At 50.8% G+C, this 22,122-nt stretch overlaps 2 protein-coding genes across 4 annotated transcripts; both read right to left on the minus strand.

The window, feature by feature from the left end:
- Window positions 1-126: 126 nt before the first annotated feature.
- EIF6 (eukaryotic translation initiation factor 6) lies at window positions 127-8,915 on the minus strand. 2 transcript variants are annotated; one of them, XM_008525467.2, is made up of 7 exons: window positions 8,351-8,915; window positions 8,025-8,143; window positions 7,799-7,884; window positions 3,687-3,862; window positions 2,984-3,160; window positions 2,607-2,788; window positions 127-401 (listed from the first exon to the last, which is right to left on the minus strand). In XM_008525467.2, the coding sequence occupies exons 1-7, from the start codon at window positions 8,615-8,617 to the stop codon at window positions 392-394; spliced, it is 1,017 nt and encodes a 338-aa protein (XP_008523689.2). In that variant the 5' UTR covers window positions 8,618-8,915; the 3' UTR covers window positions 127-391. The 2 variants fall into 2 exon arrangements, with proteins under 2 accessions (XP_008523689.2, XP_008523690.2); XM_008525468.2 differs by lacking the exon at window positions 3,687-3,862 and having other exon boundaries at window positions 7,799-8,143; window positions 8,351-8,523.
- A 500-nt stretch (window positions 8,916-9,415) lies between these two features.
- Window positions 9,416-17,492, minus strand: FAM83C (family with sequence similarity 83 member C). 2 transcript variants are annotated; one of them, XM_070588186.1, is made up of 5 exons: window positions 15,431-17,492; window positions 13,028-13,195; window positions 12,685-12,809; window positions 11,868-12,184; window positions 9,416-11,609 (listed from the first exon to the last, which is right to left on the minus strand). In XM_070588186.1, the coding sequence occupies exons 1-5, from the start codon at window positions 15,899-15,901 to the stop codon at window positions 10,744-10,746; spliced, it is 1,947 nt and encodes a 648-aa protein (XP_070444287.1). In that variant the 5' UTR covers window positions 15,902-17,492; the 3' UTR covers window positions 9,416-10,743. The 2 variants fall into 2 exon arrangements, with proteins under 2 accessions (XP_070444287.1, XP_070444286.1); XM_070588185.1 differs by having other exon boundaries at window positions 9,416-12,184.
- Window positions 17,493-22,122: the final 4,630 nt, after the last annotated feature.

Genomic DNA, 22,122 nt, shown 5'->3' on the forward strand with positions numbered 1-22,122 from the left:
AGGAGGGGTGGGAGATTGTGGAACCGAGGAGTATGTATGCATCCTACCCCGCCTTCCCCCTGGAACAATGGGGGGTGGGGGCCTGGGTGCAGGCTGAGGTCCCCAAACAACACATTCACAACAGAATGACCAGAAGCAGCTGCCCTTTAATGGGACAGTAGAACTTTCAGCTAGGGGTCACAGGGCCTGACCACCAGCATGATGTGGCAGATTTCTGCAGAAACCAGATTCAAGAGGTGGAAACAGGCAAAGAAGGGCTAGGCCTCCAGCCAACTCAGTCCCAGTAGGCTCTCTGCCACCTCCCTATCAGCATCCGGTACAGACTGGGTGGCGCATGGAGAGGGAGCCAAAGTCCATAGCCAGGAACCCACGGAACAGCATGGAAGGTGACTCAGGCAAGGCTAGAGAGAGAAAGAGAAAGAGAAAGGAGCATCATCAGCAGGTGCTTCACAGAGCACACCTCACCCTTCATTCTCAAGGTGCTTGCCTCCAGCCTTACCCCTAGACCTCAGTTCCAGCTCAGCCCCGAAGAGCAACACTCAGCCCCTTCCAGGTTTCACTGTTCCCAAGATTAACAATCCAGTATAGAAATCTCAATGCTTTAAAAACTAAAAGTAACTCCTTTCCCACTCAGGTGGGTCAACTCAATTAATTTATTCAAACTGTTATTGATCATAAATCAGAACCTCAGCGAGCCCAGACAAAGAAGGGATGTGCCCAGACCATAAATCTCCCAGAGGCAGGGATGGGGCCAGAACATTCTTCCTGGAGGTGATAATCATGTGCATGATCATAATACTGAAGTACATATTTCTAATCACCTACCTGATTCCTTCATCGTGAGGTCTCATGGGCACTTCAAACTCAATGGGTTCAAAAGCAAAGGAGGCTAATGAGTGTTGTCTCTTCGTTTTCAATACCCATTTCTTTCTTATCTAACTGCATAGGCTAGGACCACCAGAATAATGCTGACCAGTGCTGGTGACTGTAGGCAATTCTGCCTGACTTGGCAGTTTCTGAAGTTTCACCTTTAACGGCAACATTTGCTGCAGTTTTTTAGTAGGTACTAATTATCAGGTTACAGAAATTTATTTGTTCTTAGGTTGCTAAGAGGTTTTTTGTTTTTTTCTTTAAATGATTAACTGTGTAAGTACTGTCTTCTTTATGAGATTGTATATTTCAAAAGGGCAGGGAGGGTATATTTTATTAATCACATCATTACTGTCTGGCACATAATAGGTGCTAAAAAAAAAAATCTGTTGAATGGACAAAAGCATGGATACCACTTTCTTGTTCAGATCCTTTTAACTGCTCTCCAGTGCTGACAGCAGTTTGTCAGTGTGACCTCCAAACTGCCCCCATCAGAATCACCCAGGAAAGCTTATTTAAAAAACCACCATGGTTGGGTACCACTCCAGACCTAAGGAATCAGTATCTGAGAAGTGACACCAGGAATCTACATTAACAAGCATCCCAACATACAAAGCTCAAAACCACAGGTCTACAGTCAAAACTGTAGTATTCAGAGTCCTCAACACCCTAGGAATACCACCTTTCCCCTTCACACCCTCCACACTTTCCCATCTCTGTTTGTCTGAAGTGCTTCCCCATTCCATCTCTGCGTATTCAAGTACCTATTCATTCCCTGAAGCCCACACTAAATGATTTGTCCTCCACAAAACCTTCTTGGATCCCAGAAAGTGTCTCACTGGAGCTTTCCAAGCCACTTAAGGCACCTTTGCTTTCTCCTTTGAAGGTAGCTAAGTTATGTGTGGCCACTGCATCTTTTCTGTCCTGCCATACTGTGAGGCCCTAGAGGCAGGACATAGGACTAAGTTGCCTGACTATCCCACATGGAGCCTTGTCCACAGGGCTCAATGATCATCAGGTGAATGAATGAAGGAGGGAGAATGATAGGAAATTTTGCCCCTGGTGAGTAGGGGGTCTGTTACTTGGCACTTGCTCTACACTTTGGGGTTTCCATCCTCATAAAGACTGCTGTGCTAGTTGGGTGTGACATGTTTTGAGAAGGATCCTCAATGGGGGATGAGAGAGGGAGAGGCTGAATATCCAGCACCTGCTGCTCGTCCAAAAAAAAGGCATTATAGAGCCTCATACCCCAGAATCTCCTGAGTTAGGGCCCAAGTACCTTCTTTTTAAAAAAAGCCAGATGATCGTGATTGTGATGCAATCCCCTCCCAACAAGTCCCTTATGCATCTGGGTTCTCCTCAGTTCCTAAGAGCAGTCTCCCCTCCTCCTCTCAGTAAACAGCTCTTTTCTGATCTGGCTCTGGGCTATTGGCTGGGGACAGCGACACATAGGCAGATACAAACTGCAAAACAATGTGGTCAGTGATGAAATAAGATGCACCAGAGGGAAGCTTTGCCCAGAGGTAACATTGAGCTGAGTCTTCAAAGATGGGGATAAGCAGATGCTCATGCAACACCTGCTGGCTGTACCCTATGACTGCTCAGCAGTGCACAGGTGGGCCCTCAGATATAAGGAGAAGCTACCAGTACGAATACAGTGTGGTTCCCATTCTAGGTGGCATCTCCTTCCCCTACCCCCAAAAGGCAGAAGAGAGGAGAGGCCCAGGCCGAGATACCTGTCAATGAGAGAATCCCGCATGCTGGTAGCAATGGTGCTAGGCTGGGCTTCGTTCAGCTTGAAGACACTCTCCACCACTGACAGCTCTGTGCTGGTTGTGTCCAGACCACAGAAGGCACACCAGTCATTCACCACCATCCCAGCAGCGATCACCTCACTGCCTCGGTTCACAGTGCCCGCCTGCCAAAGAATGAGCTCAGTGTAGGTCACTGCACCAACAGCCAAAGTCTCTCCCCTCCCTGATGAGGACTCTACCCAAACTCTTCTCCCTGACCCACAGGCTCAGTCCCAAACTGTGGCAGGTAATAACACAGATTCCTGAACAGTGGGCAAAGAGATCTGCCTCAGCAGGAGAGAGAGGACAGGAATGCTTACCACAAGTGGGACCTGAAGAAGAGAAGACAGCTCATCCTGGTCTTCAATTGAAGTCTTGGGATGTACCAGCCCTCCCTGATTGCTGAAGACACAGTAGCTCCCTACTAGCACCTGGTCAGCCACTGTCTGTCTGAAGACTTCCACCTTGAGCACATCAGCCAGGATTTCCTCTGTCTCCTGTCAGCCAAAGATACCGTATTCAGGGCCCAGAACTTGCAGGCCAAAGAACCCGAGGCCCTCCACGCCCAGAGCCACCTGGGGCTTAGTTCCCTGAGCCCTCATTCCTCCTCTACATATGAAAGCTTCACCCAGAAACAGGAGAGTATATAGCTTAGAGCAGAGTCTAGAGCAGCTCTGGAGTCCCTGATATCTAATGCCCTGAACAGCCAGGGGCTGGTCTCCACGTCACGCTCTTCCCTCTAACCCACACTTAAAAGAGTTCAGTCAATCTCTCCTGGCTCTGGCTGCAGGACCAGATGGGTTAGTCTCCCTGATTCTGAAGGATTAATACCCTCCCCAGCTTCTTTCTGGCACTGACCACACCATGGAAGGCCTCTAATATTACTATTCCAGTGCGTGCCTGAAATGTGAGAGCCAAGTAGAAAAAGAAACCACAAGAGACTCCCCTAAATCCTGACTGATAGGCAAGAAAAGTGGTTAAGCACTGACTAGGCTGGTCCTGGATCAAACTGGGCTGCCTCACCCTGTCTAGGTCTGGGTGGACCAAGGCCACATAGTCGTTGCAGGTGGTGACATTGCCCAGGGCTGAGAGCCGCTCCTCCACTCGCCGAATCTGCACTGAGTCTGGGAGGCAGTTGCGAATGTGTTGTAGCTCCTGGTCAGTGGTGTTGTTGGGCACCAGGAGACCATGCCTGTTCCCTGGAGAGATCCAAATTAGGGGTGTGTTGGGGAGGTGGGGGCAATGGACCATGAATACAAAAGATGCCTGCAAAGCTCTGGGGCCAGAGGATACAATCCAGCCCAATCAGCTTCCCCAGGAAAGCTTTAGGCCCAGACCCCAGTCCTCCAACCCACTGATCCATACAACAAACAGAGGGACCAGGAGTCTCACTGGACAGGCCAGCGATGGCCCAGGAGTCTGTCCCAATATACCCTACCCACTTGCCATCATCAACCGGGGGCACCAGGACTAGCAGGAAAGGCTACTGGCATCAGTTATACATTTTGCTACTTCAAAACTGAGCTAACGCTACACACCTACCAGAATGGCTAAAATTTTTAAAAAGAATATCAATACCAAGTGTTGGCAAAGATATATGGAGCAACTGAAACTCTCATACACTCTAACAGGAATGTAAATCAGTCAACCACTTCAGCTAATTATCTGGCATCACCTAATACACTGAATATTCACATACCCTGTGACCCAGCCATTCCTCGCCTAAGTATTATACAGGCATATCTCATTTTATCATGTTTGCTTTATTGCACTTCACAAATATTGCATTTTTTACAAACTGAAGGTTTATGGCAAACCCACACCAAGCAAGGCTAATGGCACCATTTTTCCAACAGCATTTGCTCACTTCATGTCTCTATATCACATTTTGGCAATTCTCACAATATTTCAAGCTTTTTAATTATTATTATATGTTATGGTGATCTGTGACCAGTAATCTTTGATGTTACTATTGTAAATTGTTTTAGGGCACCACGAACCATGCCCATATAAGATGGCAAACTTAATAAGTGTTGTGTGTGTTCTGACTGTTCCACCAACCAGCTGTTCCCCTCTCTCCTTCCCCTCCAGCTTCCCTATTCCCTGAGACACAATAATATTGAAATTAAGCCAATTAACAACCCTATGATGGCTTAAGTGTTCAAGTGAAAAGAAGGACTCTCACTTTAAATCAAAAGCTGGAAATGATTAAGCTTAGTGAAGAAGGCATGTTGAAACTCAAGACAGGCCAAAAGCTAGGCCTGTTGTGCCAAAGAGTTAGCCAAGCTGTGAATGCAAAGAAGTTCTTGAAGGATATTAAAAGTGCTACTCCAGTGAACACACAAATGATAACAAAACAAAACAGCCTTACTGCTGATATGGAGAAAGTTTTAGCAGTCTGGAGAGATCAAACCAGCCACAAAATTCCCTTAAGCTAAAGCTTAATCTGAGCAAGGCCCTAACTCTCTTCAATTCTATGAGGGCTGAGAGAGTGAAGAAGCTGCAGAATAAAAGTGAGAAGCTAGCAGAGGTCAGTTCATGAGCCTTAAGGAAAGAAGCCATCTCCATAACATAAAAGTGCAAGGAGAAGCAGCAAGTGCTGATGCAGAAGCTGCAACAAATTATCTAGAAGACCTAGCTAAGATAATTAATGAAGATAGCTACACTAAACAACAGATTTTCAATGTAGACAAAATAGCCTGATACTGGAAAAAGATATTACCCAGGACTTTCATAGCTGGAGAGAAGTCAATGCCTGGTTTCAAAGCTTCAAAGGACAGGCTGACTCTTGTTAGGGGCTAATGAAGCTAGTGACTTTAAGTTGAAGCCAATGCTCATTTACCATTCTGAAAATTCTAGGGCCCCTAAGAATTATGATAAATCTACTCTGCTTGTGCCCTATGAATGGGACAACAAAGCCCGGATGACAGCACATCAGTTTACAATATGGTTCACTGAACATTCTAAGCCCACTGTTGAGACCTGCTCAGAAAAAAAAGATTCCTTCCAAAATATTACTGCTCATTGATAATGCACCTGGTCACCCAGGAGCTCTGATGGAGATGTACAATGAAATTAATGTTGTTTTCACACCTGCTAACACAACATCCATTCTGCAGCCTGCAGATCAAGGACTAATTTCGACTTTCAAGTCTTCTTGCTTAAGAAATACATTTCGTAACGCTATAGCTGCCATAGGTAGTGATTCCTCTGATGGATCTGGTCAAAGTAAACAAAAAACCTTCTAGAAAGGATTTACCATTCTAGATGCCATTAAGAACATTCGTGATTCATGGGAAGAGGTCAAAGTACCAACATCAACAGAGTTTGGGAGAAGATGAATCCGTCCCCCTCGCCTCATGGATGACTTTGAGGGGTTCAAGACTTCAGCGGAGAAAGTAATTGCAGATTTGATGGAAACAGCAAAAGAACTAGAATTAGAAGTGGAGCCTGAAGATGTGACTGAATTGCTACATTCTCATGATGAAACTTTAACAGATGAGGATAACTTTAACTTTTAAAGATGAGCAAAGAAAGTGGTTTCCTGAGGGGGAATGTACTTCTGGTGAAGATGCTGTGAAGACTGCTGAAATGACAACAAAGGACTTAGACTATTACATAAACTTAGTTGTTAAAGCAGTGGCAGGGTTTAAGAGGACTGACTCCAATTCTGAAACAAGTTCTACTGTAGGTAAAATGCTATCAAACAGCATCGTGTGCTACAAAGAAGTTGTTTGTGAAAGGAAGAGTCAATTGACACAGCAAACTTCACTGATGTCTTATTTTAAGAAACTGCCATAGCCACCCCGGCCTTCAGCAACCATCACTCTGATCAGTCAGCAGCCATCAACATCGAGGCAAGACCCTCCACCAGCAAAAAGATTACGACTCACTGAAAGCTCAGATGATGGTCAGCATTTTTTAACCAATAAACCACTTTTTAATTAAAGTATGTACATTGTTTTTTAGACATAATGCTATTGCACACTTAACAGACTACAGTATAGTGTAAACCTAACTTTTATATGCACTGGGAAACAAAAGAATGCCTGTGACTCACTTTATTGCAATATTCACTTTATCACAGTAGCCTGGAACCAAAACCACAGTATCTCTGAGGTATGCCTGTACATCCAATAAAAGACTTAGATGTGTTCACTAAAAAACATAGCAGCACTATTCATAATAGACTAAACCGAAAACTACCCAAATGCCCATGTCAATAGAATGGATGAATACACTGTGGTATACTTACACAAAATATAAAGCAAAAAGAATTAACAACTACAATTACACTGTGACAACAATGACTAAACCTCTGCCTACCTCTGCAAGGCCACAACTTTGAACTTCTGAACTCTGAGTTACTCCCATCATAAAAAAGACACCATCGGCCAGGCTAAATTCTCCTGTTATGTAAGAACTTACTTCAAGGCCTAAGGTCATGGTTAGGAAGCAGAGCAGAGTAGAGGGACAAACTCCTATATGACCCAATGAGCAGAACTAGAAATAAGGGGTGGCAGTAAAGGGAGACAGATCCAGCTCAAATAAAGGACCAATGGCCAGAGTAAACAGTGCTGAGAAGTAGTGGGGTAGGGTGGGATGCCACTCATAGACGTGGTAAAGGGAATTTAAGATTTAAAGGAATAACTAAGCAGGATGCCCCAGAATCTTAGCTTGTCATTTTTCAGAAGCAAAAATGGATGCACAGAAACAGGAAGCAACTTGCCCAGATTCGCTAGCAGGGGAGAGACGACATTCCAGTCCTCTCTCACGTTAGGTGTGGAACTGGGTATGTCACTTAGGTTCTCTGAGTCTTAGCTTCCTCCCTCAGTCAAATGAGGCCAGTAATTCCCCCCTCCCAGGATCTTCGTGAAGAAGGAATGAGAACAAGTGTAAGAGTGAAAGTACTCCACGATATTTGCTATTACTATGACCCAGAAGCCTTCGCCAGAGGTTGTCCCTGATCTGCTGACACTTAGACTGGGGCAGGCCCAGCCCTGAGAGATTCTAATCCCTGGAAATAATGGAAGAACACCTGGAAATCCCTGGGTCACTCCGGGTCCGCTCCAAGAGTATAATTAAAGGCGCTGGGAGGCTCCACTCCCTCCCTCGGCGTCTTCCACCTGGCTTACCCACACACATGCGCCCGATGATGCGGCAGCCAGCGATCGACGCGTGCACCACGGGGATGGTATCGGCGAGTTCGCCCTCGAACACACTGTAGGGACATGACATGGACTCGGTTGGCAAAGGACTGAGGGACCGGTGTCCTTACTCTGCCGGAGCCCCTGACTCCCAGCACCCCTGCCCTCCCCACCACCCACACACTGCCCGGCGGTCCCGGGGCTCCCGCCGCACCTGTAGAAGTTCTCGGACCCTCCAATGGCCACCAGGCAGTAGGTGTTGGTGAGTTTCGCAAAGCAGCCGATCTCACAGTTGTTCTCGAACGACGCTCGGACCGCCATGAGACCTGGGGGCTGCGGGACCGAGAGTTCAGGACCTGCGGACCCTCTCCTGACCCCCCGGGTCGGGATCCCCAGGTCCCATCCCCTTAGGTCCCTCAGGCCCCGGCGCGACCCCGCCCCTCTCGGCCCCTCACACCTCGGGTCTCGCCCACTGGGCCCTTCGAGACTCAACAGCCCCGAATCCTCCGCCCCTCACGACCCCGGGCGCCCAGAACTGACCCTTTCAGTCTCCTTCCACACGGACTCCTTCCACAGGGGCTCCTTCCACACGGGCTCACCAAATAACCGCAACCTCCTCACGCGGCAAGACCTCCCTCTCTGCCTGAGGTAGGTTTCCGTTTCCGCCTCCGCCTCCGCCTTGGGAGACTTCCGGAAGAGCATGGCGCACGCCGCCACGCATGCGGTCACTCTAGCTCCAGCCCCTGGGATGACTCTATGGTTGCAAACGGACTCGTCGCAACCCCGCCTGGCCCCGCCCCCCTTCATGCTTGCAGTGCATCATTTATCAGTCATTCATTCACTCGTTCAGGACGTTTTCAGGAGACCTGTGGCTGGCTGGATGTGAGGCATGAGAGAGGAGGAGCCACAGACGTCTCACAGAGGATGAGTCGATGGAGGTATTTACTGAAGCCTGAGGAGGAAGAGGTGTGGGCAAAGTGATCTGCGCGGGACAGACATCAAGGCCGGATCTGGAGCCCAAGGAGAGTGATGGGCATAGGAATAAGATTTGAGGCTGAAGCCTGGGGTGGATGAGGCTCCACCCTCACCCATGGAGAGGGTATCCAGTAGGGAGAAGTGAGAGGACAGAGGCTGGAGAAGGAGGTGTGGCCAGAGAAATAAAGGAAACAAGGCTGAAGAAGGTATTGGAGAGAGGGGAGGATGGATAAAGCAGGGTCTTAGGGAGAGGTTAGAGGGGGAGAGTCCAAAGTGGGCAAGGGTGTGGGAGCTGACTGGTTTTCACTATGTATGTGCCTCTTGCACATGCTTGATCACTCATTCAGCAGCCACTTTCTGTCTCCATGACTGATGGTGGCAGTCAAGGGATATACTCTTGTGGACGAGATGAACTTGGCCCACCTTTTGCAGAATCTACAAAAGCCCCCGGGTCTCTCAGAACATCACAGGGCACAGGGGGTTTGCAGCCCCTGGCCTCCCCCTAGTCCTCCTGAGGCCATCCACTCTCTCCCAGGGAGCCCTCTATAATTAGCATGAATGGTGCCCTTCCCCTGCCCCCAACGTGCAGTTCTATAACTCTGCCACCCTCAGAAAACACCAGGCTGCTGCTGGGTCATAGCATATCTGCCTTTATTGATTTGAATCATGTATATCTCCCAGGCAGGTGGTGAGCTCAGGAAAAGGACCCACAACCTGTCAGAGACTGTGCTTCTAGGGACATTCAGCAAAATGATGTGTGTGTGTCAGAGTGTCTGGGTATCCACATCTTCACTTGTCCTCCCCAGGTCATCTCATCCACTGCCTCAGTCCTCTTGCTGGCCTCTCTTCACCTGGTTCCCTCTACCAGGAATTCCTCTAACTCTCTCCTCCATCTGTCCAAATCCTCCCCATCCTTCAAGGCCTGGCTCAAAAACTGCACCTCTAAGGAACTTTACTCACTACTCCACTGTCACCACGACTCTCTGCCCTTTGTTCTCTACCACCCTCTTTCACTGGTCAGCCTTTAATTAGATACAGCTGTCTTGCTCACCAATGGTTTGTACATTTAATCCTCATCTCCCAGAGACTGAGCCTGATTTATTTGTCAGCCCTATGGCATGCCCAGTATAAGGCTTAGGTTCAAGAAGATACTGGTTGGTGCGTGTGTACCTCCATGTTTGTGTGTGTATGATTATATGCATACTTATGATCTGTGGATCCTGAGGGGTCTACAGTGTACACTGAATGTATATATTTTGTGCCATTCATTTAACCAAATGACATTGAGTACCTATAACTAGAACTCTGAGTGTTTTGGTCTATCACTTCGATCTATGTGTACATACTGTGTGTTTCTATGGGCATACAGTTTGTGGGTGTGAACCCTGTCAGTGTGCTGTGTATATTGTGCAGGCATTTGAGGCATCTCTGTGATGTGTGTATTTTGTGTGCATGGGGACATGTGAACTGTTGATATTGTGTGTCATGTCTGTGCAAAAACATAATCTTAAGAGTCAGAGACATAGGTTTGAGCCCCTATTCTGCCACTTACTTGGACCTGATTCCAAGCAAGTCATCAAACTCTCTGGGCCTCAGCTTCCACATTAACAAAATAAGTAAGATAGTATCTATGATCGTAGAATTGTATACCTACAAGAGATCTATCTTGTAGAACGTTGTGAGGATGAAGGATGAGAAGTAACTGGTGTGAAGTGCCCAGCACAGAGGCAAATGACAGGTGCCCAGTAACTGTGGGTTCCATTTCCCTGTGTGTGTGTGTGTGTGTGTGTGTGTGTATAAGCAAGAATCCTGAGCCCAGGGAGTGTCTCACCTGGGCTTCTAGATATCCTTTCCTCCCCATACAGCCCCTGCCCAAGCTCCCAACACAGTGTCTGGGACCTGAGCAAGTCTAGAGACTCAGTGGATGGAGCAGGGACATGTCTCTGCTGGGAGCAGGACTAGGACTCAAAGCGGCTTCGGAGCAGCTTGCACTTGGACTTGTTGTACTTGGTGATGAGGTCCAGTTTGCTGTGACCCAGGGTCAGTCGTTTCTCATCCTCAAGCAGGCCATTGCTACTGCCATTGCCATGGCCACCTGTGGGGCCCCCGGGAAGGCCAGGGTCAGGTCCCTGCCTGGTGCCCTGCAATTGATGATACTTTGTAATGAGGTCCAGCTTGCTGTGGCCCAGAGTCAGCCGCTTCTCATCCCCGGAGCCCACTCCAGCCTTGCGAGCAGGACTCGGTCCAGGGAGACCACTGGGCCCAGGCCCCTCGCCCCGGAATGGGCCAAACTTTGTGATGAGGTCCAGCTGGCTGTGGCCCAGGGTCTGCCGTCGCTCATCTGGACCCTGCTTGCCAGCCCTGGCTGAGGAGTTGGCTTCAGGAGGCACTCTGGAGCCCCCAGCCTTGGGGTACTGTACCAGGAGGTCCAATTGGCCGTGACCGTGGTTTGGGGATAGCTTCTTGTCCTCTGGAGTCTGATCGCCAGGTCTGGGGGAACCTGATTCAGGGGCACCCCTGCCATCCTGGGCCCGAGGCAGGATATCCATCTGGCTGTATCTCTGGCTTGGGAACAACCTCCTGTCCTCTGTGGCCTGTTCACCAGGCCAAAGGGAACCTGAGTTGGGAGTAACCCCAGAATCAGGGCCTCCTTCTTCTCGGGCTCTGGAGAAGGGGACAAGGAGATCCAGCTGGCCGTGGCTCTGACTGAGAGACACCTTCTTCTCCTCCACCGTCTCCAGGGCTGTGCCAGGTACCCAGCGACCTCGTGTGGGGCTGGGCTCCCGGCTTCCTGGGAGCCCATTCTCCGGTAGCTTGGACAGGGCTGAGACACCCCGAGGGAAGGGGAAGAGAAGGCGCGGGAGAGGGAGCAGAGGTGACCTCACTGTCAGGGTCAAGGGGCTGGCACTATTGTGGTTGAGGGCAGGGGAGGACTGGGACCATGGGAATGCCCCCAGCTTGCCTAGGTTGGCCCTGTAGGGCCCTGGGAGGAAGCCATGATTAGGGTCTGACATCTGGCGTTGCAGAGAGGGCTGGCCACTGGCCTCACCATGGGCAGGGCCCGGGGATGAGGACCCCATACCCATGTCACTGCAGCCACTGCCTCCTGGTAGAGCGAGGTAGGAGGAACGGCCCATGAGAGGTGAGTGCTTGATACTGCTGAGGCTGGTGCTGGAGGGCGATGAGGATGTGGCACTGGGGATGCGGGGCCTGGAGGCCAAGGCCACTGTGGGAGGGCACGGTGCCCGGGGAGACAGGGGATCATCACCACCACAGAAGCCCTCCACAGGCTGTGACTCCGCATACAGACAGCGGAACTCCCGGTCAAAGTCTTCCACAATGCGGCCCCTCAGCTGCAGCACCATGCTAGTGTGGGCCTGGCTGCAAAGCCAGGTGAAGCTAGGGACAGAGGGTTGAGGTCAGGACCCTGGGGCTAGGCAGGAGTCACAACAAGGGGAGCATACCAAGACACTGGGTCAACTCCACCACCACAAGAGCTCAAGTGAGGGGGCAGAGCTCTGACTCTAGAGTCTGCTAGTCCTAGCTCTGCTTAGTGGACTTGGGCACCTGGTTTCCTATCTCAGGGCTTCAACTTTCCCATCAGAAAAATGACCATAGGCAAGGTTCCCAAAAGTCCCTCCATTTTTGAGCTGCAGTAGTTATATTCTATGCCAAGGGCATTAAAGTAATCCTTCCATAGAGTGAGCTCCTCCAGGGCCCAGCCTGGGGCTGCCTTCCTCCCCGCACTATTCCCTGAGCCCTGCACAATGCCTGGCACACAGCAGCTGCTCAGTCCACGTTGGAAGAATGAAGGACATTCAAAGCTGCCAGATCCCAGGTGCCCTCGCCAGCCAGTGGCCCAGCCCCAAGCCCCTCTCCCCTCCCTTCCACTTGCTCACCTGTAGCTGCCTGCCACTACCTGCTCACAGTCGATGATGACGAACTTCTCCAGGGCTTGCCCTGTGAAGCGGCGGCCTGCCTTGCTGCAGTACATGTCCCCACACGTGCTCCGCACACGCATGTTCTGGGCCAAGGAGGGAGGGAGGGAGGTTGGGGGTGACCTTGAGAGAATGGGGCTCAAGCCATGTCTAAATCCCATGGGGCCTCTGACCTTAAGCAGCTAAGGAAACCCGGTCCCTCACTCCCATTGACCCCCACTGTTCACTGACCACCCAACTGACTCTTCTGCCCTCCCTGACGCCCCACCCCATCCCCTGGTTACTGCCCCTGTCCCTCACTGACCGGCAGGTGCCCCCCATTGAGGTCCATCTTGTAGCACATCTCCAGGAAGTGCCTCAGGTGCTCCTGAGCCAGGAGCAGGTAGACAGGGACACCACGCCGGCTCGAGGCCTCCATGAGGTCACACAGAAGCTCCATGTCGGTGAATACGTCCATCACCACAGCCACCACCTGAAGGAGGGAGGGGAAAGATCATTCCTGCCCGGGGCACTGCCCAGCCCAGGGGCAAGGGCTGGGATCCTAGCAAAAGCACATGACTGAAGAACAGGAGGCCAGAGCCCAAGAGAACACCTGAACTGGAAGGGCTTTTAGCGATGACCTAGCTCGGGGTTCTTAACTCAGACACAGGGAGGTGTCACTGTCTTGAACCCCCAGAAGTTGTTTGAAAGTTTTGGTGTGCATTTTTCTGAGGACAGAATGTTAACTATCAAAGATGTCTGTGGATCAACTGCACTGGTCTAAACCTCCACTCCGTATATGGGGAAACTGAGGCCCAGAGTGCGAGTTGTCAGAAGCATAACCTAGACCCCGGTTCCCAGTCTAGGTCCTCACACTCTCCCCACTAGCTCAAGCCCTAGCTCTGGCCCAGGGACTGTCTGTCTGAGGCTCTCTTCTCAAGAATCTTCTGCAAGCCAGTTACTGGGTTCTTCAGTGCCCTTTGCCTTACCTGCCTCAGTTTCCTAGTGAAGCTGCAGAGGTCTGGTGTGACATCTTACACCCACGGACTCCCTCACTTCCACCCATGCCAAGTAGGACCAAGTTTTCTGCTGAGTGGAAGGGCTGGGGCTTGTGGCCTCCCTCATATAATGGGCTGCCTCAGAGAAGCCTTGAAAGACTCCTTAGTACCGCCAAGCCCCCAACTTCCCCTTCCCATTGCATATCTGCTGTGAGAACCTCCTCTCCCAGTTCAGGCCAAGAGCAGGAGGTAAAGAGCAAAGCACTCCAGCTCTGGAGCCAGACAGAACTGGGTTCAAACCTAAACTCAGCTACTTCCGAGTAATATGGCCTTGGGCAAGTTGCTTCACCTCTGGGAGCCTCAACTTCCTCATCTGTTAAATGGAGATGATGGCTACATCTCAGAGTTATGGGGAATTAAATGTGAAAATACTCAACACACAACAGCAGCTCAATAAATGTTCCTTTCCTGCTGCCTCCTTAACAAAGGAGGACATTGGGCTACAGGAAAAGGAAGCACTTCCCAAGGCCACTCTGAGTCAGGGACAGCCCAGAGCGGAAGTCTGGCTTCTACCCAGAGGTGGGGGTCTAAATGGGGGGTGAGGAGGCAAAGCACTGGGGGATGGCTTAGTCCACGGCACAGGCCTGGCCAGGGGTAGGGAGAACAAGGACAGGCAGGAAAGATCAAAAGGCGCAGGGGTGATGACAGCAGCCACCTCAATAATAACCCCATTCCCGGTGCCAATCAGGCCTGGCCCTCCCCTGCCTGGGGGCAGGTGGGCTTGCCAGGGAGGCTCTGGACGTACAGTGGGATCCCAGCATCCTGGTTCCTGATCTCTGCAGCAGGAGCCCTACAGGCTGCTACCCTAGACTAGGGCATTGAGACTAACCTACCTCAAATCCTGCCTGGGGTCATCTGACCCATTCCCCTGCCTCCTGGGTCAGAGGTCAGGGCTCCAGGAGTGAAGCTGTGCTAGTCTGCAGCTGGAGCCTTCTGAGGCATGGACCACCCCAACCTGCTCCCACTTCTCTTTCTCCTGGGCCCCTGCTCCCCATCCCTGAGCCCAGCAGCCTTCACTCCTCTTTCCTTTTGGTGCAGAGCTAAAGGCCCAGCCCTCAAGGTCATGCTAAGGCCCAGGCACCTGTGCCCCCTCCCCTGCTTTAGGCCCAGCTGGAGATACAGTGCATGAGGGGTGAGGTGTGGCTGGGAACATGTGCCAGGAGTCAGGACCCCTTTCCTTCTCCCTGAGCTCTATTTCACCAACTGACTGGACCTCTGTGAGCCAGTCCCAGCCCTTCTCTGGCCTCAGTGTCCTCCTCTGTAAGTCAAGGGGGTAGCTCATAGGTTTTCTATGTTGGGGTTCTTAGTTTGAGGATGATAAACCTTTTTGAGAATCTGATGGAGGCCCTGGACCCTCTCCCAAGAACGATGCAGAAAGCACACCTCCCTGCAATATGCACAACTTTGCATGCATTTTCAGGGCTTTGTGGAGTCCCTGAGGCCCATCCCCTGGTCTACGCTTATCCATAATGTTCTGGAGTGCCAAGGGCTTACCAAGGTGAATAAAACACACGCCCACCCTCCAGGAGCTTGTGATCTGATAGATGCCAGAGGTTCTAGTCCCAACGCTGCCCCTAAGCTGCTGTGTGGCCTTGGGCTGGTCCCTTTCCCTCCCTGGGCCTCAGTTTCCACATCTGTGAAATGAATGTCTGAGGAGATGAGTTCCTTACCGTGCGGGCCTGGCTGAAGAGGAAACGCAGAAGGTCTTTGATGTTCTTAGCCTTGTCCCGCTGGAAGTGGACCACAGCCTGTGTGGGACTGAAGCCCGTGGCCTGTGGAACCTCGGGCCAGCCCAAGTCCAGGTCTGGGGGATCTGTATCGGAGGCCATGGGGAAATAAGTGCCTGAGGTGACTTCGGAGAGCAGGCTGAGGTGGTCGGGCCCTGAGGCCTCCAGTTCCTGGGCCTCACTGAGTTCAGGGCCCCCACACACGTGGCTGGTCATATAGTCCATGTCCAGGGCACTCAGAAAGGGCAGCTCCCGCTCCTCAGAGATGACCTGCAGGTAGGCGGCCTCACCCCGCTCCAGGAGGGCGTCAGCTGCCAGCCGGGCCGCCTCGCTGTGCTGTAGCACCAGTGGTGAGCTTTCCCGCCACCATGGCCGCTTCAGCTCCTCCACCCGGCCCCGAAGGGGTCCTGCCATGCTCTAGGCTTCCAGGCCTCCAGGCCTCCAGGACCTAGGCCTCCCACCTGCCTGCCCACCTGGCTGCCCTCACCCTCCAGCAGGCTCCATGGCCTACACCTCGGGCTGGCTGCAGCAGGAAGAAGATACCAGCACAACCACCTCCTGCCTGCCTGACCTGTGTGGCAGGGCCCCAAACCTGTTGCCAGCCTAAGTCAGAGCCATGCTCCACCCCATTGCCCCTGGCCTCTGGAACCTGTCAGGTCAGCCTCACCTGCCTGCCCGCTGTTGGGACTCGCCCGCCCAGGGAAACTGCAGCGCCAAGTCCTTAGCACACACTCCTGCGCCCTCCCTGCCCCACCCCAGCATCACCTGCCCCATTTCCACCAGGCTCCTAGCAAGTTCCCTCCAAATCCTGACCACAGACCCCCAGTGGAGGTTGGATTATGGTGCAGAGGGGCCTGGGCCTGCTCAGGGACACGCAAGCACACACACGCATGCACAGACACACCAGGGTGGATAAATGACTCAAGACACCAAGATAAAGAAGTGAACACACAAGCAGATGGGCTTACTGACATACTGACAGTTGACACACATAGATTACAGGCTGATATATGCAGACCACACACTTTTTATCAAACTCACGTAAACTGACCCAAACACTAATTCAGAGACTAGCCATAACCCCAAACATACCATGACGGATATCACGAGCCTTGGCACACCTGCACACAGGCCCCAAATAAGAGCTGAACAGTGTCACACAGAACTGCCAAGGACATCAACACCTATCTGTCCCCCTTCTGGGCCTCTCTTTGCTTCTATAATGGCCCTGATACTCTCCACTCCCATAACTGTGGCATTGACAGTACCCTGCTCCACCCCCACCCTGGCTCTGAGCCCATCTTCCAAGGGTCTAGAGCAGTGGCTGTCACCCTGGTCCCCAAGAAGTGTTAAAATGCAGATCTCCAGGCTCTATCCACCTGAGATTCTGATCCAGAAGGTCTAAGTAGGTTTCTCGATCCTGCTTTTTAACAAGTGGCCCTGTGCACCTGGGGCAATGGGCTGAGGCCCACACCCGAGAAATGCTGTTCCAGATGGCTATGTTTCCAACATCCTCAATTTTAGGGAAGCTCTTGGCCTGGTGAGGGGTAGACCTCTGCCTTCTTCCTCTCAGGGTCTGAGTATTAAACAGTTAGTGAGAAAGTTTGTTTCAGAGGATGGGGGACACACTGCAAAGCCAGGAGGCTAACAGGGCAGGCTGGTTTCTATTCTCTGCCCCCAACAGAGGCCATGGTCCTAGAGTCTTCTGTAGCATGGGTGAGAGGCTTTGCTCTGGAGAAGGCGAGTCAGCACATGGCAGCTAGTTAGGGAGGCAGGCCAAGCAGAAGTGGTCACAGTGGTGCAGTGACAGCTCAAGGCACCACCTTTCTATGGAGGTATCGGGTCCAATGAGGAGGGCCGGAAGAGCAGGAGACCTAATGCCATGTCTCACAACCCTAGTTTAGTACTGACTGCACTTGCTTTACTTGGTCTGTGATCACATCCACACCAGATACAGGTTCTTCTATGACCACAGAGCTTCACACATCAGGCCCAACACACACATAGCAGGGGGACAGGAAGATTTAGGGGCTCCCCACATGGAGCTGGGCCCTGGGACCAAAGATGAATGGGGCTGGGGCTTTGTCTTTGAGGACCCTAGAAGTGAGGGACCTAAGGAAGCAGGGGAGAGCCGGACACCAAGATCTTAAGTACTAGGCCATTCCATCCCATCCCAGGGGCAGGGGCAGGGGCAGAAATTGGAGCACCAGGCACTCTAAGGAGGCTCTTCCCTAGGGGTGGGGAGGCTGTGTGAGGGGAAGGGGGTTGAGTAAGCAGAGCCAGACTGTGGGAAGGTAATGAGCTGTGGGGTTAGCTGAGGTGGCAGAGCCTTCATTAGGGCCTTATCTCCAGATTTGTTTAGGGGAAGACCCGGGCCTTTATCTGGGTCAGAGAAGTGCTCCTGGGAGGGGAGGCAGGCATGTTTCTGTGTTGCTGAGTTCCTGTGTTTATGCCTTCAGTGGGCATAAGTCTTTCTAATGGTAGTTTGGGCTCTTTTTAAGAATTATTTTTAATTGTGGTAAAATATACATAACATAAAGTTTACCATCTTAACCATTTTTAAGTTCAGTGGCATTAAGTACATTCATATTGCTGTGCAACCATCACCACCATCCATCTCCCAAAACTTTTTCATCTTCTCCAACTCAAATCTTGTACCCATTAAACACTAACTCTCCATTCCCTTCTCTCTCCCAGCCCCTGCTAACCACAACTCTACTTTCTGACTCTATGAATTTGACTACTCTATGTATCTCAGGAAAGTGGAATCATACAGTATTTGATTTTTTGTGACTGGCATATTTCACTTAGCATAATGTCCTTGAGGTTCATCTATGTTGGAGCACATGTCAGAATTTCCTTCCTTTTAAGGCTGAAAAATCTTCCATTTGTATATATACCACATTATTTATCCATTCACCTATTGATGGACACTCGGGTTCTTTCCACCTTTTGGCTATTGTGAATGATGCCTACACATGGGTGTAAAAATTTGGCTCTGTATTTTTGAGTATTTCCCCTGATGCCCATGTTTGTATTAGATTCCATTTTTCAAAGTAAAAAACCACTGAATATTGGCAATTTCATATGGCTCAACTCAACATATATACATATACCTACGCATAACCGTATCTGTGCATGTATGCACTTGTACGTACTATTTGTGATGTTTGCGTGCCTGCTTGGCTGTTTTTAAGTATCTAGCCATGCATCAGTGTCTATTTACCCATGTGCACATCTGTGTATATGTGCTCACATGTGCATGTCTGGGAGCAGACCTACTTGTGTGTATGAGTGTCTGGGTGGTGGAGGTGGTCTTTGATCCTAACTCTGGACTGTGGTACTGGGTGCATGTACAAGGGAGCTCAACTGAGGGGCAGGGATGGGGAGACTGAGTTTAAGGGAAATGGGCTCTCAGGGATCCCTGACACCCTGATGACAAAAGCGTATAAATCAAATCAAATCTCCCATAGCTGCAGGACTGGCTGACCCTCTGGGCTGAGTGCGTAAAAGGCAATGGGAGGGTAGGCAGGGAGATCTTGGCCTTGGGGCTGGGCCTAGGGGTGGGGTCCCAGGGTGATGGGAGCCATACAGGCAAGTAAGCCCAAACCCTGGCTACAGTGTTGAGCACAGGCCCCTTAATAACTGTTATTAGGAGAAAGAAAAATATTTTCCTGTCCAGGAGGTGTGTCAGGCGCCTGCCTGGCATCATTCTGCCATCCTGGGGGCCATTTAGCCTTGTCTGTTGTCTCTAAAAGCCAAGTGGCGCCTGGGCAGGTGACTGTCATGTGGGGGTGGTGGGAGCAGAGACTGGGCTGCAGCCTGTTCAGCTGCAGGCTGCTCTGGTGCCAACACTGCTACACAACTTTAGTGTGGCATCGCTGGGTCAGGGGAGACAAGGTTCCTGGGGAGGACCAGCCAAGACAAATAGGGGAGCCCAGAATGTGCCCAAATCCCTTGAATCAAGGCAAAGAGACTTAAAAGCTAGAGATTCGGGGACAAGTAGTAAGGATTCCCAGAGGTTGGCTTGAGTAGGGTATTAAAGGATGAAAAAGATTTCAAGATGTGCAGAATGGCAAGCAGGGCATTCCAGGCTGGAGGACTAGAGGGTTAAGAGCATGCCTATTGAAGGAAGGAGGGGTGCCAGTGCAGGGAAAGGTCTGCCAGAAAGGCCACCTGGAGCCGCATTCTGAAGAGGACCTTGCTAAGAGGCTGGCTCTCATCGCAAAGATGACTGCACAGAGGTTTGCAAGATTCCTAGACTGACATTTTAGGAGAAGTTTGGAAGTAGTCCCCCAGGGAGAGAGTGGTCCAAAGCACAAAACTCCCAGAAACAACCCAGATGGACGTGGTTCACTGTCCCTGAGCATCACACAGGCCTTCAGGAGGTCACACTGGCTCTGGCACTTAATGCGCAAGTTAAACAATCACAACAAGTCACAGTGGCTTGATTTGTAAAATGGGACCAACATTACCCCCTTCATCAAGTTGTTCTGAGGAATAAATGGGCTACTCTACATAAAGTGCCTGACTGAGAGCAGTAGTAGCTCATTAAATGCTGAATTCCAGAGCTTTTCCAGCTGTGAAAGGGCAGGGGCTCAGTGAAGGCCTGAAGACAAATGAAGCAGTGACCAAAGGAGCTCCTCCTGGTCAGTCTCTGGACCCTTCTAGACCAAAGGCTGGCCCTGAAGGTGAAAATGGTCCCTGGGCCACATCTGTGGAGTATGGCTCTGAGATTTGGCCTCTTATTCCAGCTCACAGGAGGCAAGGTCCTCTCTCCACTCTGCATACACAGATGGGCATTCCGGCAAGCGGAACCACAAGTCATGAGAATTTTGGCATTCTATTTCAGAAAGGGTCTGAGACACTGTGATAATGGGGGTCTCACCTTTTCTGCCACATCCTTCCTTCCACCCCCTGTATCCATCCATCCACCTCATCCCATTCAATGGTGGGGGACTTGTCCCCACTCCTCATGTTTCTTAAAGAGAGGTAATTCCCACTCCACCTTCCAGGAGCGGGAGGGGAAGTGTGAGAGAACCACTCCCTCTTCTGCCTCCTCACTTGCTCCTTCCTCCCTAGGGGAGGAGGAATGGCTTATCTGATTGGTGGCTTAGGAAGAAGTTGGGCTCAAATAATCCTGGATTTTTCTTTTTTTTCATTCTGCTGTAGGCAAAAGGTAGCATATTTTCCATTGATCTACATGGTAAACTTCCAAAGGAGATTCTGCCCCTGCACAGGGAGAGGTCTGCCCTTTCGGGGGTAAGGGGGGCATGTTTAGTTTGGGGAGGATATTAGCAAGGCCATTTGGCCAGAGCAAAAGCTACCTTCTCCAATCAGCTTTGTCAGAAATACTGGTAAAGGGGCCAGCCCGGTGGCCGAGTGGTTAAGTTCACAAACTCTGCTGGGCGTGGACATGGCACCGCTCATCAGGCCCTGGTGAGGCGGCATCCCACATGCCACAACAAAAAGGACCCACAACTAAAATATACAACTATGACTGGGGGGATTTAGGGAGAAAAAGCAGAAAAAAAAAAGATTGGCAACAGTTGTTAACTCAGGTTCCAATCTTTAAAAAAATAGAAAGACTGGTAAAGCCACCATTTTGATGTCCATCTGTTTGTCTCTTGTATCTTCTCAATTTATTCTGAACTTGGGAGGGGAAGAGATATTACCTATTAACCTCTTAAGCCCACAACATTATTGATCCAGCCACCTCTCCCTCCCCATCCCATCCCATCCCATCCCCTCTCCGTCCATCCAATCCATTCAAACATGTATTTAATGCCTTCTTTAGGCCAGCACTGTAGTCCCAAGGATGAGTAAGACTTGGTCTCTGCCTTGGAGGAACTCACAGTTTAGTGGGGAAGGCAGACTCATAATTATAAGCCACAAATTAAGCTGAGGTATAAACCAGTGTTGGGGTTTAGAGCTCATGACCCATTCTGGAACCTTAGAGGAACCATGCCCCGACCCCACACCCTTACCCCCCAACTAGGAAACAGCCCTGTGGCAGGCTCTTTGCCAGATGGTAATTGGGAGGTGAAGGAGCTGTTTCTGGCCATAGGGAAAGAGAAAAAAAGGGAAGGAGCAAGCCAACAAAGGCCTGCGGGTTCTGGTTCCCAATATGAAACCTTACATGAGCTTCTCAGGGCCTCAGCCTCCCATCTGTAAAGTGAGACAGCTGGGCTGGAGGTCTCCAAGTCCCTTGTAGTGGTCACGTTGCATCCTGTCACTCTTTGGCATTACAGGTCAGTGATTAAACACTGTTTCCCTGGAAATTCTCCAGTTGGGATCTCCAGGACCCTTTCTCCCCTCAACTGAGGGGAGGAGGATCCTTGACTTGGTGAGGGTCTGGTTCTAGGCTCACCAGCATGGCTCAAGGGAAATCCCCTGGAAGCCACAAAAAACTTGTGATGAGTAGTTATTACTGGGGCAAGGGTGAGTGAGTAGAGGATCGCCACCAGAGGCCTGGGGTCTGGCCTACCCCTCCCTAAGGCCAAACTCAGTGGAGAGGGTGGGCAAGCCATGGTGGGAAGCAGTGGGGAGAAGGCTAGAAGTGGGCAGAAGCAGGCAACAAGTATAGGACTGCTCCTAAGGGAAGAGTTCAACCACTTTGGGACTGTCACATTCTC

The sequence above is a fragment of the Equus przewalskii genome, chromosome 21, assembly GCF_037783145.1.
Source record: "Equus przewalskii isolate Varuska chromosome 21, EquPr2, whole genome shotgun sequence".
In the NCBI taxonomy this organism is placed as follows: Eukaryota; Metazoa; Chordata; class Mammalia; order Perissodactyla; family Equidae; genus Equus; species Equus przewalskii.

Coding starts and splice junctions, on each gene's coding strand:
- EIF6 (XM_008525467.2), bottom strand. CDS start 8,617: ATGAAGGGGGGCGGGGCCAGGCGGGGTTGCGACGAGTCCGTTTGCAAC. Junction 7,885..8,024: donor GGGTCCGAGAACTTCTACAG/GTGCGGCGGGAG, acceptor ATGTCCCTACAG/TGTGTTCGAGGGCGAACTCG. Junction 2,789..2,983: donor TTCTTCAGGTCCCACTTGTG/GTAAGCATTCCT, acceptor ATTCTTTGGCAG/GCGGGCACTGTGAACCGAGG.
- FAM83C (XM_070588185.1), bottom strand. CDS start 15,901: ATGGCAGGACCCCTTCGGGGCCGGGTGGAGGAGCTGAAGCGGCCATGG. Junction 13,196..15,430: donor TCTTCAGCCAGGCCCGCACG/GTAAGGAACTCA, acceptor TCCCTCCTTCAG/GTGGTGGCTGTGGTGATGGA. Junction 12,185..12,684: donor GTAGTGGCAGGCAGCTACAG/GTGAGCAAGTGG, acceptor CTCTGTCCCTAG/CTTCACCTGGCTTTGCAGCC.